Here is a 16,191-nt window from a genome sequence, read left to right as displayed (position 1 = left end):
TATAAATGTACTTTGTTCTCAATATTATGTTCTGCTTAATACAGTACATTAAAAACAGGATAAATCAATATTTGAATTATCTATAGCTTGGTACCCTTAATTTGTCTGCACATTATTTGAGTAAAGTATGTTGGATGATAAAAAAGGCATTTTCTTGGTTTTAAATATTTTCTTATTAAATACTTCAGTAATTGAGCAAGGCGTGTATAACCACCCTGCTACATCTGTAGTCTAAGATTGTGGCTGTTGTCAGTGTTAAGTTTTATTATTGGATAAGAACTACTGATCAATGCAAATTTCACTCTGCCCACTTTCCAAATTGCTTACCTGCATGTTACTGAATGCAGAGGGTATGTCTTAACTATGTGCATGGGAGACCATCTTAAAATACTGAAAATGTGTACACATTTTGGCCCATTGTTAATGGAAAAGTGCTCCCAAAAGTGAACTGTACATACAAAGATCATTTTATTTATTTATTTATTTTTTACACTTAACTGAGAGTGATGTTACAGTACATAAGTTATTTACAACTGTGCAGTAATGTGTGGCAAAATAAATTATCTAGAAGGCAGCAAGAGTACACTGGTTAACGTATTTATAAAAACTGTACAGAATTTACGTGATACCTTTTTTTTAACCTTTTTTTTTTTTTTTTCTTAAACTAATATTGGCTCTGTAGTGTTTCAAGTTACTTTCTCAGAAAGAGAAACAACGAAATGCCCAAGTAAAGAAAGAGTAAAGAGAGAATATACTCCAATAGAACATAATTTTTTCTGAACAGAAAAGTCTTTGCCTCTAATTGCAATTTTCTTTCTTCTTGTTTTTTCTTCAGCTGACAGGTGTTCAATACTTAATTGTGAAAAACTTGAGGCTGATTAAATCTGCATGCAAACTTGTGATCAACAATTGCAGTGCTTTTATTTTCTTCTGGTTTTCTCGTCAGATAAAGTGTCCGAGTGTCCACGAGATTCATTCGTAAATATTGGAGCTTTTGAGGTTTTTTAGCCCAGAGATGGAGACACATGTAGCATTGACACATACCTCTTTAAACTCCCCAACCAGCGTTACTCAACGTCACTTTTTTTCTTCTAACCAATTATGTGATGCACCAACTAGATCTTCAGTATCACTTCTAGAAACCGAAGGCAACGGTCAAACTGAAGAACACATGGGGAGCACACCATTACTGGATACATCGACTGTAAATCTGAAGGGCATGATCACCAGGTTCTCTGTTCACTCCTTCCTCCACTTTGAGAAGGCAGCTTTTCTCTGAATCTTGTGTGTTTCTTCTGAACAACCGTCCTCCATCTGCATTCTCGTCTTCAGTCCTCCATTTGACGCCCAACTCTCCCATGCTCCGATCCGTGGCGATGGGAGTTTTTCTTGGGGGGGGGGGGGAGGGGGGGGGGGGGACAGAGGTTGCTTCGTAGCCAAGCACACGATCTGCATTATCGGTCGGACGGACGAAATAGACTTGCCTCCACAGTTGAACATCCTATTTACGTTCAATTTAAAACAAAAGGGCGTAAAAAAAAAAAAAAAAAAGAAAAAAAAGATGCTTCCTCCTCTGTAGCAGGGAATCATTAGCATGATTTTTTTTGTATTTCGTATTTTTTTAAGAAAATATTCTTATTCCTTCTGGCTAGCCCTTACCATATGTTCTGTTTGTTGTCTTATCATAATTAAATTCGTTTATCTCCGTCACGCTGGCAACAGCACGAAGTCATCATTGACGTCGACCATTGGCACATAAAAGGAAGGGACCTCATTGACGCAAAGTGATTTGTGTACAGCAGGGTCCAACTCCTGCACTTTGAGTTGCCACTCCATCCTCTGCACTGCGTTCAGTGCTGCTGCTTCGTGTTGCTGTCGCATTAATAGGCAGGTCTAGAACAAACAAAATAAACACTGGTAAGGCCATGAAATACAAAACAAGACAAACACTATAGAATTTGAGATTGAGATTCTTCCAAAAGTTAACCTGTATTTTGATTCTCACAAGGTTAAACCTTAAATAGTTTTACACCTATAACTTGTAAAGTGGCAACAATAAAACACAAAAAGTCTCAGTAAAATTAAGTTGCATGTATCTTTAATGTATTACACCTGTTTCATGCTCATAAATGGGTCGTTTCAGTTATTTTGGATTAAATCTACCAAGCCATTGTAAAAAAAGTGTCAGTAAAAAGTGAAAAACATATTGCTGGCTAGTCTTTAACAATCAAGGGAACGCAGAATACTGTACCTTCATTCTGTCGTACTTGTCATCAACATCCTGAAGCCATGATATAAACTGCCTGGCATTAAATCTGTCTCTCACAGACTTGTTTTCATCACCCTGTAAACAATTTATATTACAATCAATCAACTTTCAGCATTGTATAATTCAATTGTTAAAATGATTTTCCCCAACTCAAGAACCCTGCAGAAAATACCACTGAACAACCACTGACTGCATACAAAATAACGCAAAGTACTGTATGACAAAAAACTTTCTGTACCTTAACAAGACGGCATTACACACACTACTATATGTTTTGGCATAGGAAATTATAATTTATATACCACATTCCTTCAAATTTAAGATGCCCTCGAATTTAAGACGCAGACCAAATTCCCCACCCTCAAATTTGAGGAAAAAACCTAATCAAATCAAATATACAACCTCAACTACACATATAAGAAAGACATGTATGGAGGCAGTTTGCGGCACTCTGCTGTCACAGAAAATAACAGTTATGTGCTGCTTCTCATTTCCAGTTGTAACACCTGTTTTTGTGAACTTTGCTATTGCTTGGCGTGTCAAAAAATACTGCGGTCTGATCTGCATTTCCAATCTGTCCAATTCTAATAAAACGCTGAAATTGTAAAAGTTTCTCTTCCAATTCCTCAGGAAGCTAATGATGCTTCTTTAAAAATGGCTGCCTGTATGTCATGGGTGATTCAAGATCGAGCCGCGACTGCTTTGTTCATCTTTTAAAGGGCAGCCAGTCACTTTGCTGTTCGACTTTAATACATACATCACTATACTCGAATTTAAGACGCAGGACATTTTTTGGAAGAAAAGATTGGTTTAAAATGTGTGGCTTAAATTTGAAGGAATACAGTATTAGCAATCAAAGCTACATCTTGTAATTCAGAAAACAAAAGCGATAGTTAAACTCTCTAGGCATACAACCATCACAGTAGTACCAACCTGATTCTCTGAAGGCATGTTATAGACCTCTGAATCTAGCAGCATGGTACAGGCACTGAAGGGGACTGCCTGGTTCGCTATCGTTCTGGCTGCCCTGCAGTGTACTCTTAGGATCTCCTGCTCACAAGATACTATCAGCTTTTCCTGGGAAATACAAACAGAAATATAAAAAATGAGCAAAACACAGGCCCCTTACACATGACTGTCTCCATCTACAATGAGGGAAAGTAAGCTAACAGCTTTTAGAAAACTAAGCTAAATTAATTTATTTAATGCAGGCAAGGTGGGTTAAAGCCTTCATACCAGTGTCCTGAACATACCCGCTCAATGCTGTGTTGAAGCCGCAGCTTCCCTCGTACAGCCTCCTGCTGTCTGAACAGCTCCTTCAGTGGCTCTGACAAAGACGGAGGTGCAGCGATCTTTGTGAAGAAAGGACAAAAAAAAAAAAAAAAGAAAAAATTGTTAGAATACTTCATTATCTGTTTCCAATAAAGTATGGACTAGCCAACTTACAGCATTTTCTTAGGTTTACAAAATATCCCACGGTAAACAACTTCTAAATAATTAATTTATCTACAGCAGCTTATACAGATATTCAGTCAATTTAATACAATTAATAAATAAATTAACAACATACCACTGGAATATGAAGCCTGCTGAGAGGCTTGCCATCCAACAAATAGGAACCTGTGTAGGTAACGTACTCCGCATAGCACTGGGGTGCCTGCGGCGTAATGTAGCAGAGTATCTTCCGTTTCTCCTCGATCTTCTTCCGAATCTGCAGGTACTCAAAGTAAGGGTTGGAGCGGTCACTATGGTAAGGCTCAATGTCATCCAGTTTGATAGCGTTGACAATGGCTGCCAAGGTCTGCTGGATCACCTCCCGTGTCTGGTGCATGGTGGTGTTGACCAGCTGCGCTTGGATTTGCTGCTGCTGGTTGGACTTGGGGAACTTCCTCTTGCGCGGGTGCTGTGCCTGTGAATCCTCTTCCTCCACAGGCCGTCCTTTGGTCTTGCTGACTGGTGCTGGATGTGTCAGGGCTGCAGCAGACACTGTGGTGGTGCTGATAGATTCTTTCTCCTTTTCAGCAGGAGAGGTGATGTTGTTGATGGCAAGGGTTGAAGCTGTCATTAATGTGGTGGTATTATTGTTCTGCTTACTCTGGTTAGCCAACATTTGAGCACGATTCCTGGTGATCCTTTGAGGAATCTCCTCCACCTTTGCTGGTTTGGGAGCCTCTGTGGTGGGGATTAATGTTGTCTTAGCCACAGGTTCATGGGCTTCTGTAACCTGGATGGCATTAGATTCGGGAACCCCAGTTTGGTCTGCACCTGTTTGATTTGGGCTGGGCTGAACTGTTGTTGCTGCAAGAGGCTGGGCATTATTGTCCTGGCCTAGATGGCCTAAGGTATCACAGGATGGAGAAGCTGCAACAGCCAAGGGCTCGTCTACGGAAGAGTCTGGAAATTCAGTTTCATGGTTGTTGTTGGTGTCAGCTCCTTCACTTTGCGTAATGGGAGCCTGCACGCTTTCCTCCAGTTCCTTTCTCACATCCAAAGCAGCCTTTTCTTCTGCAACAGCATGATCGGTAATGTAATCCTCTGAAACTTTCTGTAGTTCTGGCTCATGTTCTTCAGAAGGGAGCTGCAGAGGCTGTACGGGTTCAAGTAGCAGCACAACAGCTGGAGGGCTAAGGTTTTCATCAGACAGACCTGGCAAATCAACCTCCATTATATCAGATCCCTCATTGTCCCCCTCAGCTGCAGACACAGGGGGAGCAGGAACTGGTTTAAATTCAGTCAGCTCAGAATCTGCAATATCAGGCTCTTGGATTTCCTTATCTTGCAAAGGTAACTCAGGGAGAGAAAAAGGTCCCAGGTCTAGATCTTCGACAGCATTTGAGAAAGGGTCCGACCATGGCACCACCGGATCCTCCTGGCACTCAGGAGATGCTATGCTACTGTCCACAATGTATTTACTTTCCAAAGTGGGAAGGGTATCTGGTTGAGCCTCTGTTGGCAAACATGTAGGCTCTGGAGACATCCCTCTATGCTCCTTGGGAAGGGGCTTACAGTCTGTAAAGAAAGAATCCAGTCTGGCAGGGGAGGGTATAACATTAAGCTCAGGCTTGCTTGTTGCCACAGCAGGCTCCATTTGACTGGGGGTCTCTTCCACTGTGTCTTTGTGTGTTTCAAGCTCAGGCTCAGAAAGGAGCTCAGGGTACGAGACAGGAGAGACCGGATAGGGTGAGGAAGCATGAGGAATGCAAGGCAGAGATGTGAGCAGGTGGTGCTGCAAATGGACATCTGGCAGTGTAAAAGAGGTGATCTTAGTAGAGGGAGGCGGTTCAGGGAAGGTTCTGAGAGGAGATTTCAGGAGCAGTGAGCTGATGCTCCAGTGATCAGAGGAGTTTTCTACCAGACTTGCTGGAGGAGGAGGAGGAGGAGAAGGAGGAGGAAGAGGAGAAGGAGATTGAAGAGGTGGAGGCTCAGAACTCCTCCTTACAGGAGATTCCACCCAGTCCTTTTTGATCGTCTCAGAAACAGAAAAAGATGAGTCTTCCTCTTCCTCATCCTCCTCTTGTAATTGTAGTAGTTCTTCTTCTTCGTCATCATCATCATCATCATAATCCTCATCCTCCTCCTCCTCCTCCTCCTCCCCTCCTTTTTCAAACTCTTCTACAATTGGTGACAGGAAGTCACTGCTGTTCACAGGATCTGAAGGCACCAGAATGGGTTCGCCAGTCAGAGGCAATGGCAGCGGCTGCAGCTCAGAGAAATCATCTAGCTCTAGTGGAGGAAGAGCAACAGGGGCAGGAGTAGGAGGTGCAGCAATATCAGTGCAAGGCTCCTGGGGTTCGGGTTCAGGTCTGTGCAATGGACTTGAAGATTTTGTTAAGTAATTATTATAGACACACTCAGGAAAGTTTTCATGATTGTCTGTGGTAGCAGCAGAGAAGCCATCCATTGCAGGCTGAGCTGGTTCCAACCTTGGTGAGGACATTCTGAAATTAGGAGAAAAACAAGGAGGAGACACACAGTCAAACTTGTCCACTGAAGGCGTAGCAGAAGCCAAGAGCTTCTCTTCTGGCAGCTGCGGAAGTGAGGGTTCATATTCAGATGTCGGTGGAACACTTTGTTGCCGGAAGAACTTGTCAGAATCCATTTTAAATTCTTCTTCTGAGGCCCTCCGGACATCAATTGACACTGATCGGTAAAGGCTGGCTGTCGGTAGGTTCTTGGTGGGAGTTAAGCAAGGAGTTTCCTGTAGGCTATTGGGTGTGTTAGAATATCTATCAAAGAAGGATGGAGAGCAGGCATTCATGGACATTGTCAGAGCAGATGAGTTCTGAGAATCAATGTTGTCAAATATGAGTTCTGTGTAGTCCTCTGCATTACAAGATGGTGTCCGTGGTGTCTGCATCACTTCTTCAAAACTTGGACAAGAAATCACTGATGTTGGAGTTGGGACTCCAGTTGGTCGACTTTGATCTGACCTGGGTGAAGCTGGCAAATTCTCTTTCAACTGATGCCCCACCAGCCAGTCTTTTGAATCTTGGCCACCCACAGATTGAGCCTTTATATCCGGTGACATAATTTGAGCTGGAATTCCCAGATCTTTGGGTTTCTTGTCCAGCACAGTTTCTAATGAGCTTGACTTTTTTGAAGTCAGATCTTGGCTTCTCTTACGCAGGTCTTCGCTTGTTTTTGTTTTGTCTTTAAGCTTTGGATCCCCTGACCTGTGCCTCATCTTCTCCATCTGTTTCATCCGCTCTTTGTGCCGTTTGTGGCGCTCCTCAATTTCCTGATCTTTCTGACTCAGCATCCTTTCGAAGCTGGTCATCATGAGGTTCCCATCAACTAAAAGCCTTTCCCTTGGCCTGTTTTCTTTCCGAGTCCCATCTCTAGACTGGCTTACTTTGTCATTTTCCTCTTTCACTTTTGTCTTCACAGAATCAGTCTTGCTGTCTTTGTCCAAGTTGTCTTTGCTCCTCTCTCTGAGTTTAACATCACATTTAGCTGTCTCATCTTTGGACTTTTCCTTTAAGCCAATGACTTGAGGTATGTCCTTCAGGCCAAGTTTCTGATCTTCCTTTGAGTGTTTGAAAGAACCAAAGCTATCTGCATGCTTGTGTTTTTCTTCTTTTGTCTTCTCCTTATGCTTGTCTTTCTTCTTCTTCTCTTTATCCTTTATCTTCTCACTGTTGACCAGGTTGCTAAAAGCTTTTTCTTTGTCTGTCTTTTTAGACATCTCCTTCTCAAATTCAATAGTCTTGTCCAGATCGTTCTCAGCTTCTGGATTCACCCCATAAGGGAAACTGTATGGATCAGCTTCCAAGGGCATGGACTCTTTTTCAAATGGCAAGCTCTCCCTCCGGCCATAGGTCTCCCTGATCACCTCTGACTTGTCCCGTTTTTCTACCTTTTTTACTTTGTCTTTTTCTTTCTCATGGCTTTTCTTCGAAGAAGAGGAGGAATGTCTATGTCTTTCCTTCTCTTTGAGCTTGTCTTGAGGGTAGGAAACAGAGAGCGAGTCCCTTCTCTCCTCAGAGAGGTCAGGCAGGCTGATGCTTGAAGAGTCATAGAAGCTGCTAAGTACCGGCTCATGGCCTCTGTCTGTGAAGCTGTCAGAAGAGATCTCACTAATTTTGTCATTGGAGTCATCCTTGTAGTCGTTCAGAGCTTCCTCTTCAAGCTTCTCCAGAAGAGACTTTTCATTTTCCATGTTCCCTTTGGATGGCTTCCTGTCTTTCAGGTGGTCTTTCTCTGTCTTGTCTTTATGCTTGCTCTTGGGCTTCTCCTCACTCTGGTGCTTCTTGTCAAGCATCTTCTGCTTGTTTTTCTTGTCCTGGTTTGAATCTGTTGATATCCTCTCTTTACGGTCCTTATGCCTGCCCTCACCAGAGTCTTTGTCCTTTTTTTCTTTGTGTTTTTCTAAAGAGCTCTTTTCCTTTTTCTCCTTCCCACTGTCAAATGACACCTTGTCTTTCTTCTTTTCTTTAGATTCTTTCTCCTTCTGTTTCTCAGTTGAGTGCTGCTTTCCATCAGCAGAGTACTTCCGGTGCTTGTCTGTTTGGAACAGTTCTACCTCATCTCGTTCTGGTACAAGGTCTGTCCGTTGGATTTCAGATCCTGCAACTGAGTCGCTGAATTTTGAGCCCCCCACAATGTAATCAACCTCATCCTCACTCTCATCGGTAAAGATGTCGGCAATACTGAACCAGCTCTTTTCCTTCCCCTTTTCAGATTTCTTTTCTTCCCTTTTTATCTCTTGAAAGTCCTTCTCCTTGTCTGCATGTTTTTCTTGGGATGCTTTCTCTTTTTTATCTTTGCTTTGTTCTGAAGACATTTTTCTCTCTTTGTCTTTGACATGGGAGTCTTTGTGTTTGTCTTTCATTCCATCCTTCCTGTCCTTTGAACTTCTGTCCATATCTTTCTCCTTGGATGGCTTCTCAATGGAATTTTTTTCTGTCTTCTCTTTTTCTGATTCCAAGAAGTTCTTCTCTTTCTCTTTAGTTTTCTCTTTGTGTTTGTCAGATTTCAATTTTTCTCTCTTTTCCTTTTCTGCACCTTCTCCTTTCTTCTCTTTTTCTTTTCCAGAGTAGTGCCTCTCCCTTGACTCAAACTGTTTACTGACAAACTCCATTTCAGATTTATCTCTGGAAAAACTTTCATTACCATACTCCTCTTTTAATGAATCATCTGGTTTAGTTTTATATTCTTTCCTTTCTTTTATGATGTCGTAGGAGTCTTTTCTTTCCTTGCTGCAATCAATGGGATCCTTTTCTTTTTTCTCCTTGATACTTTCGGCAGAGTCTTTCCTCTTTTTTTCCTTTTCTGATGGGTAGCTGGAGACAGACTTCTGCTTATCTGCAGACTTCTTATCCCCAATCTTCTCTAAAAACTCCTTGTCTTTCTTCTTGGTTGTAGTCTCTTTTTCATTCCGTTTTTCACTGTGTTCCTTCTTTTCTTTTACTTTGCTTTCCTTTTTCCGGTCTCTGTTTTCCTCTTTCACAGTCTCAACAATCAGTTTGACGGTGTTGTTAGCTTTGTATTCCTTGTATTCTTTTATCGGAGTGTCCCAGCTATCGTCACCATAGAGAGACGAATCAGAAGAAAGGTCTGAAAGCCATCTGTCTTGGGGGTCATCAGATACACTTAATTTCGTGTCCTCACTTTCCAAAAAACGATTCTTGATGTCATAGTCTTCGTAATCGTTCTCTTCCTTGAATGTTTTTTCCTTTTTTGATTTTTCTTTCTCCTCTTTCGTGGTTTTCTCTTTTTCAGATTTGGGGTATTTTTCTTCTTTTTGCTCGTTCTTTTCTGTTTTGGATGATTTATCCTTGGACTTTTTCTTCTTCTCTTCTTTGTGTGTCTTTTGCTTTTCTTCCTTAGGCTTTTCCTTGTCTTTTGTGTTTTTTTCTTTTTCTATTTTGAATGTTTTGTCTTTGTCCTCCTTGTTGGATTTGTCTTTGGAGGACACTTTCTTTGAAGATTTCTCCTCTTTAGCAGCTTTTCCTGTTTCTTTCCCCGAGGTCCAGTCTTTTTCCTCCGACTTGCCCTTGAACAATTTCTCTTCCTTTTTAAAGTGGTCTTTGTCATGTTTAGAACTCTTGACTTTATTTTCCACAGGAGACTCTGCCCCAGAAATCAACTGCTTCTGTCTGGTATCCTCATAATCGAAAGAAAAGCTTTTGACAAATTTCTCTTTCATGTCTTGGTTAAGGACCAGGCTAGGAGCCTTGTCTTTCTCTTTGTTTTTGTGTTTATGCTTTACTTTATGCTTTTTGACCACTTTTCCTTCCTTGTCCAACTTGGGGACAGCACCTTCTGTGTTTGAATTCTTGTAGAAATCAGAGGAGATCTTTTTCTCTGAGTTGTTATGAGTATTGTTCTTCTTCTTGTTCTCCTGTTGTTTTTTCTTCCCATGCTTCACTGACTCCAAACTTGAGTCCTCGGAAGAGTAGTCCGATTCACTGGTCAGCCGGGTCCTGCCCGACTCGGAAAGGGAGCTGACTTCAGACCAAGCAGGTGAGGAGATGGTCTTCCAGCCATCAGTCCGCCATTGCTTGGGATGCTGCTCCGCCAGTGATGGCGTGTGCTTTTGGGTGGCCAAACTCCCATGGGAGGAGGAAGAGGTGGCGGAAAGAGAGCTGAAAACAGACGATTCTTTAAGGCTCAAAGCAGAAGAGTCCTTAACACAGACAGAGCTCTGAACCGAGCCCTTGTCGTCCTCACTCTCCAAATCCTCACTTTCCGATTCTGACGTGCAGAACGTGTCATTCAATTTGCCAAACCGCACCTCCTTGTTGGCACTACTGCTGTTTTTTGTTATCTTCTTTCTTTTCTTTTTTACTTTGCTTTTTTCTTTCTGCTGCTTGGAGGACGTGGTGGAGGACTCCCGATTCTTGAAAGATGGCTGCTGCTTTGCCGTTGGTGTCGGGGAGAAACACAAAGTTCTGTCGTCCTCATCTGAGCTGTTTGTGTCGGACAGAATCCGGCGTGCTGTCTTCTTTGGTGTGAGCGAGTTACTTTTGGAATATGTTTTAACCTCAATTTTGGGGATAGAAATTAAGCTGTTAGCTTTCATGGCGGCTTCCTTGCGGAATTCCTTTTTAAGAAGGTGCTTGTCATCGACAGGGGGGACTCTTTCCTCCTCGTCATCCTCGTCAAACTCGTATTCATCCTTTACTGGGGTGGCCATCAATTTCGCAGGGTCTTGGTTTTTCCCTTTCAGCTTTAAGCCCTTTTCGAACTCTGAGTCCGTGTTATTGCCGTCAACAGAGCTTGAGGGAGCAAACGAAGGAGCATCCTCTTCTTCTGAAGATTCTGCATAAAACAAAACTACAATTAGGATAAAAAAAACAAAAAAACAAACAAAATAAAACATTGATATACAAAGTCACCTCCCTTATAAGAGCTTTTGAGCTGTGAAATCTTATTTCACATAGCATGGCATCTTGATCAAAATAAAAAACAGCAAATTCCAAACACATTAAATTGGATTTGTTTTGTGAATGAAAACAAGCTGTACCACAAAGGCATTATCCAAGAGGGATGCTATGTCAGATTAAATAGTCTGTAGTAAATGGATATTTGAAAAATCTATATCATTGATATGTTCATAGGTTAAAGCAATATGGCACTGAAGCATTTCACTGGCCTCCACCTTTAATGAAACTGGATAGTTTTTACACAGCTGTATTCTATGCACACTCATGTCCAAATTCAAAAGAACAGCGCCCGCCAGCCCCAACCCCCACACGCATTTACAATATGGCCCCTCTCACCTGAAGAGCTCTCCTCACTTGAGGTATAGGTGCCTTTCCCGAGTAACAGATTCACCATTGTAGGGGAGTTTGCTACTTTTAACGGTGTTTCACCCCTTCTGTTACTTTGATGGGGGTTCCCTCCATACCGCAGCAGCAACTTTACAACCTAAAAATCAGGGAGAATACACCAGTTAGAGATATGCTTTTCTTGCTGTTCATCCCATTAAGGTCTTGATCTTTTAAAGTCTTTGCATATTCACTGGAAATTTCTGTGGTAGTTAATTAAGCTCACTGTAAAAGCAGGAATAGATCAAACTGCAATTAATAGGAGCACCACCACTCTGCATGTGCCAAGGTGGAGTTTTTAAATGCCAACCATTTCAGGGTGTTATGTAACTAATAAAATGTGAAAGTTAATCACTGATTTAACTAACCATCGTCTTACATTTACATTACAGATGTATCATTAAACCTTTGAGATTATCTGTCTGTCAGTCAACCTTAGAAGTTTAGGGAGGTAGGTAGGTACAGAAATAGAACCTGCATGTTCGTAAATTACCTGTAACCTTCAGTTGACCTGAAAACAAACTTACACTACTGATTTGTTTAGGTTCCAAAACTAATCAAAACCTTAACTAGAAACAGACCTTGAAGTGCCCATTGCTGGAGGCATCGTGCAATGGGGTGTCGTCGTCCAGCCCCTTCGTGTTGACCTCTGCTCCGGCTGCCAGCAGCTGCTTGGCCACATCGTAATAACCCCTGTTGCACGCCTCATGCAAGGCTGTCCAGCCTATAAACAACCAGGAGGTGCCAGATAAGCAATACAAAAATAAATAAAAAATGTTCGCCATCTATCCTATTGCCCAAAACAATAACTTTCTACAAAATAATGAACTAAGAATATTTTCGCAAATTACCTGTGATAAGACTATTCTAGTTTCACAGAGAGATTGATATGTTTACAGACACACATACACAAGGGATTAAATCTAACCATTTTTTTTTTGTTGTTTTGTTTTTTATCAATGTACATATAAAAGCAAGAGTAAAAAAAAACAAAAAGGATACAAACAACTATAAATGATCACATGCTTTTGAAGTAATTACAGGTCTGTATATATAGATACGCTGGTAGTGTACCTGCAAAGTCTTTTACATTCACGTCTGCCCCCTCGTTAATGAGCTCCTTTACTCTACGTGCCTCTCCCCGGATGGCAGCACGGTGCAATCGTGTCTCCCCCCGCTCATTGCGTTTATTCACTTTATCTTTGGTTTTCGAAGCAGAGTTTGGCGTTCCCTTCTGACCCATATTAGACTGCGACGGGTGCTTTGGTGTTGTGTCTAAATGAGATAGGAAAACAATAAATGACAAATACAATTATATTTCTATCAGTTGTTATGCAGCTACTAATAAGCAAATAATAAGACACAACTTTTTAAATTACCATGACAACAAGCCTTTGAAAGTTGTAAAAGCTGTGTTCACCAGTAGGTGGTGCACTGAGATCAAGCAGAAAGAAAGCATGTACTATATCGCTTGTAATATGGTCACATTTAACCCCAAAAGCAGCACACTGAAGGAAGCTAAACTTCTTATGTTTAGCATATGATTACTGAACTGTATGAATCATCCATAATCTTAAATATTAAATTATGTAGGCCATATGCCATAGTGCAGCAAAAATGATTGCTGACCTGGACTGTTAATGGACTCTTCAGCAGTCATCTGCATGAGCAAAGCGACCTGCTGTCGCTCGGAGAGAGGGTAGCCGGCCCGGATTCCAGGCATTCCCACTCCAAATGCCAGCCCGGACTTCCTGGTGTTGGTGGGTTCTTTCTTAATCCGCTTCCGTTCCGGACCCTGTTTCTCTGTAATGACAGCCAATGGGTGACAACAACATCAGAACTCTGCAGACTAAAACATACATGGACAGATATGCCCACATCAAACCTAGGTATGCAGATAATAGCATCATATACAATACCCCCCCATACTCTACTAATAAGCACATTTCAGACCCATCATTGAGCCAGAAAATTCATAACATTTGTAACAGGAATAGTGTTAGGCTACGCAAACATAGTAAAGCGCAATTCAAATCTAAAATAAACCAGAAAGAAAGAGAGAGGACAGACATCTGTTATTTTTCTACAATTCCTTACCACAAGAAAACTAAACACACTTCAGCTTTCCTCCATCTTCCAACAACCACCTATCAATATTTAGTCCAAGTAACATTTACATTCCACAAAGATAAACCTCGGTTTGAAATCAAAGCTGACCAGCCACCCTGCAGCAGACACCTTGTGGGAGTTTCAAAACAAAAATGTTCATTTTGTTAAAATAACTGCCCCATTTTGTGGCCCTAGTCCAAGTTAGTTTGTGATTAGCAGTAGTGGCTAGGGAGCGTTTAGGATTGTGACTGTGTGCAAAGACCTTTGCCAGGATCATGCCCACAGTGTCTTGCTTTGCACATTTTCAGTGGTTAAAGAACTACATACAGTTCAGAGCCACAAACACCACTTCATAGGAAGTATCCTATTCCAGCAATGACTAATTCCAGTCTCGCCATAAAATAGGGGAGCTGAGCAGACACATCTACAGATCTTACTGAATACAGCAGATCTGTGTTCAATAGAGTTATCTTGTATATACCATAATATATTTCCTTTCATATCTACACAGTGCTGCAGGGTCCAAAGAGATAACATAGTAGGAAAGAAGGAAGCTGCTAACTGTGACATGCCCACATCTTTTCAATTCCCTTGAGAATTTACTCGTCATGATGTACACACAAAAAAGACCGGCTGTGTTCGAAGGTCCTTCAGGCTGCATTCACACACTAAGTTTTTTTTTTCCTTCCATCTGACAATGTGTGAATACTATAAAATCATACATTAAACGTCATTCACATGAATTTGTATTTGCATAATGCATATTACTTAAGTTGTTATATTAAAATGCACTACCAAATTGTTACTTGTAGCAACTCTATTTGGCACCACTGCCATGTATGGAGCAGGATATGCAAAGCAATGGGGGTGGGGGGATGTACCTATAGCGGTTGTAGAGCTTCAGTAAAATATATACTGAATATCTAGTGTACAAGACAGCATAAGAAGTGCTATGGTAGAAAATGTTTGAAACATACACAAAATACGCTAACACTAATCATTTTAATTTTGAAAACTGAGCACCGTCCATAAGTTGCAAACGAATACACTTGGGAGTTTACAGTGAAGTGGCCATGTGTCATGCTACTGCAGGTGTACTTCATGGTTCAAATAAATTCGAGGTTATTGCATTAAAATTCCACATCTGTATCGTATATATGTTCATATCTGCACAACTGCTGGCAAATAACACTGAAAAAGGGAGAATTCTCACAATTTGTCACTCAATGAACTCCCCCTGGAGTGATGAATTACTGAGAGTTTGCTGTATTTTTGTTTGTGAGGTGCATCATGCAGCAAGGAATAAAATTAACAGTAATTCTAAAGGAAATTGCCTATATATGCGCCTATGTATACTGCAGCTAAAGACTAGCTAATGTGTGGCCCACCCTAAACACTGGGTTAGAAGTTTGATTGTGCATCTTCGGTTCATGACAATTCTGTACAAATAATCTACTTCCACTAGAAGTGCTAATAAAAAACATGTTGTAGCATTTTTATTCAGCTGCTTGCAGGGAATATGGTCAAAGGGATGATTTGCTGACGGCAACAAGCAATTACCAAACAGGAAATATACTAGTGTGCACTTCCGGTCCCAAACATTTTTCATGGACTTCATTCCCCCAAGTCATACAAGTTCAACTTCAACTACCATCTGTGAACTATTATGCTAAAGTTCAACCCCCAGACTCCTTGGACCAAAGTCCTTTACCCTCACATCAAAATACACACAAAACCAGAGAAGCAAAACAAGGAACTGTTCTGGCTATGGAACTACCCTGATGAGCTTTTTCCTAAAGTTAAAGTACTTCAACCCAAGTGTTGCAATAGCAATTCACTACAAACATGATTAGTAAGCTGCTGTTGTAGGTCATTGAACAATGAAAAGCATCTATTTTCCCAGCTTTGAAGGCTTGTCAGTGTCATCCCGTCTTTCTACAATACAATGTCAACTATCTTTCCTTGTTCAACAACAAGCAGCTCAGACTCCAAGGCATTCTTGCTTAATAAGCCATTTAACTTGATCCTATTCACTGTCCAGATAAGTTTCAGGATCCTTGAAAAGTAAAGGCCTACCCCTTGGGACAGCATTGATATGTACTAAAAACTGCATCCGATTTTATTCCACAGCAAAACAGAGCCACTAATAATCAATTCTGCAAAGCAACACAAACTGATAATGTCCCCAGTGGAGGGAGACAAATCTTTTAAAAGATGTATGTTCCACAATCTATAATCTAATATTATATCAAAATACATGGAAAAGTAGTAGGGCTGTTAAATTAAGCTTAATTTCCTAATAGAGTTTAAAAGAATTACTACAATATCAATCCGTATAAGACTAATGTGGAACAGACTATGAATAAATACTCTTACACTACATAGTTATTACTTTATAAACACCAATGCATATTAAAAAAATAAATTGTCAATTATAATAAATTAATACAGTATTTGGATTTTAAAACTTAACTCATACTGTATAATACAAACAGAATGCTGCAAATCATTCACACACACAAATAGTAAAAGCAAATCAAA

The 16,191-nt window shown here is 40.9% G+C and overlaps 1 protein-coding gene across 3 annotated transcripts in view; it reads right to left on the bottom strand.

Annotated features, from left to right (window-relative positions):
• Positions 1-1,536: 1,536 nt before the first annotated feature.
• The window catches only part of ankrd11 (ankyrin repeat domain 11), an 82,099-nt gene continuing 67,444 nt past the window's right edge, over positions 1,537-16,191 (bottom strand). For all 3 annotated transcript variants that reach the window (XM_041269016.1, XM_041269017.1, XM_041269018.1), the window contains 9 exons: positions 13,171-13,344; positions 12,616-12,816; positions 12,123-12,265; positions 11,494-11,641; positions 3,840-11,032; positions 3,523-3,621; positions 3,203-3,346; positions 2,252-2,344; positions 1,537-1,893 (listed from right to left, as the gene is read on the bottom strand). In XM_041269016.1, the coding sequence (XP_041124950.1) occupies positions 1,708-1,893; positions 2,252-2,344; positions 3,203-3,346; positions 3,523-3,621; positions 3,840-11,032; positions 11,494-11,641; positions 12,123-12,265; positions 12,616-12,816; positions 13,171-13,344 (8,381 nt within the window). In that variant the 3' untranslated portion in view covers positions 1,537-1,707. The remainder of the gene's footprint in view (positions 1,894-2,251; positions 2,345-3,202; positions 3,347-3,522; positions 3,622-3,839; positions 11,033-11,493; positions 11,642-12,122; positions 12,266-12,615; positions 12,817-13,170; positions 13,345-16,191) is intronic.

The sequence above is a fragment of the Polyodon spathula genome, chromosome 13, assembly GCF_017654505.1.
Source record: "Polyodon spathula isolate WHYD16114869_AA chromosome 13, ASM1765450v1, whole genome shotgun sequence".
Classification (NCBI taxonomy): Eukaryota; Metazoa; Chordata; class Actinopteri; order Acipenseriformes; family Polyodontidae; genus Polyodon; species Polyodon spathula.
Note: the sequence above shows the minus strand (reverse complement) of the source record. Positions and strands in the feature narration are given on the sequence as shown.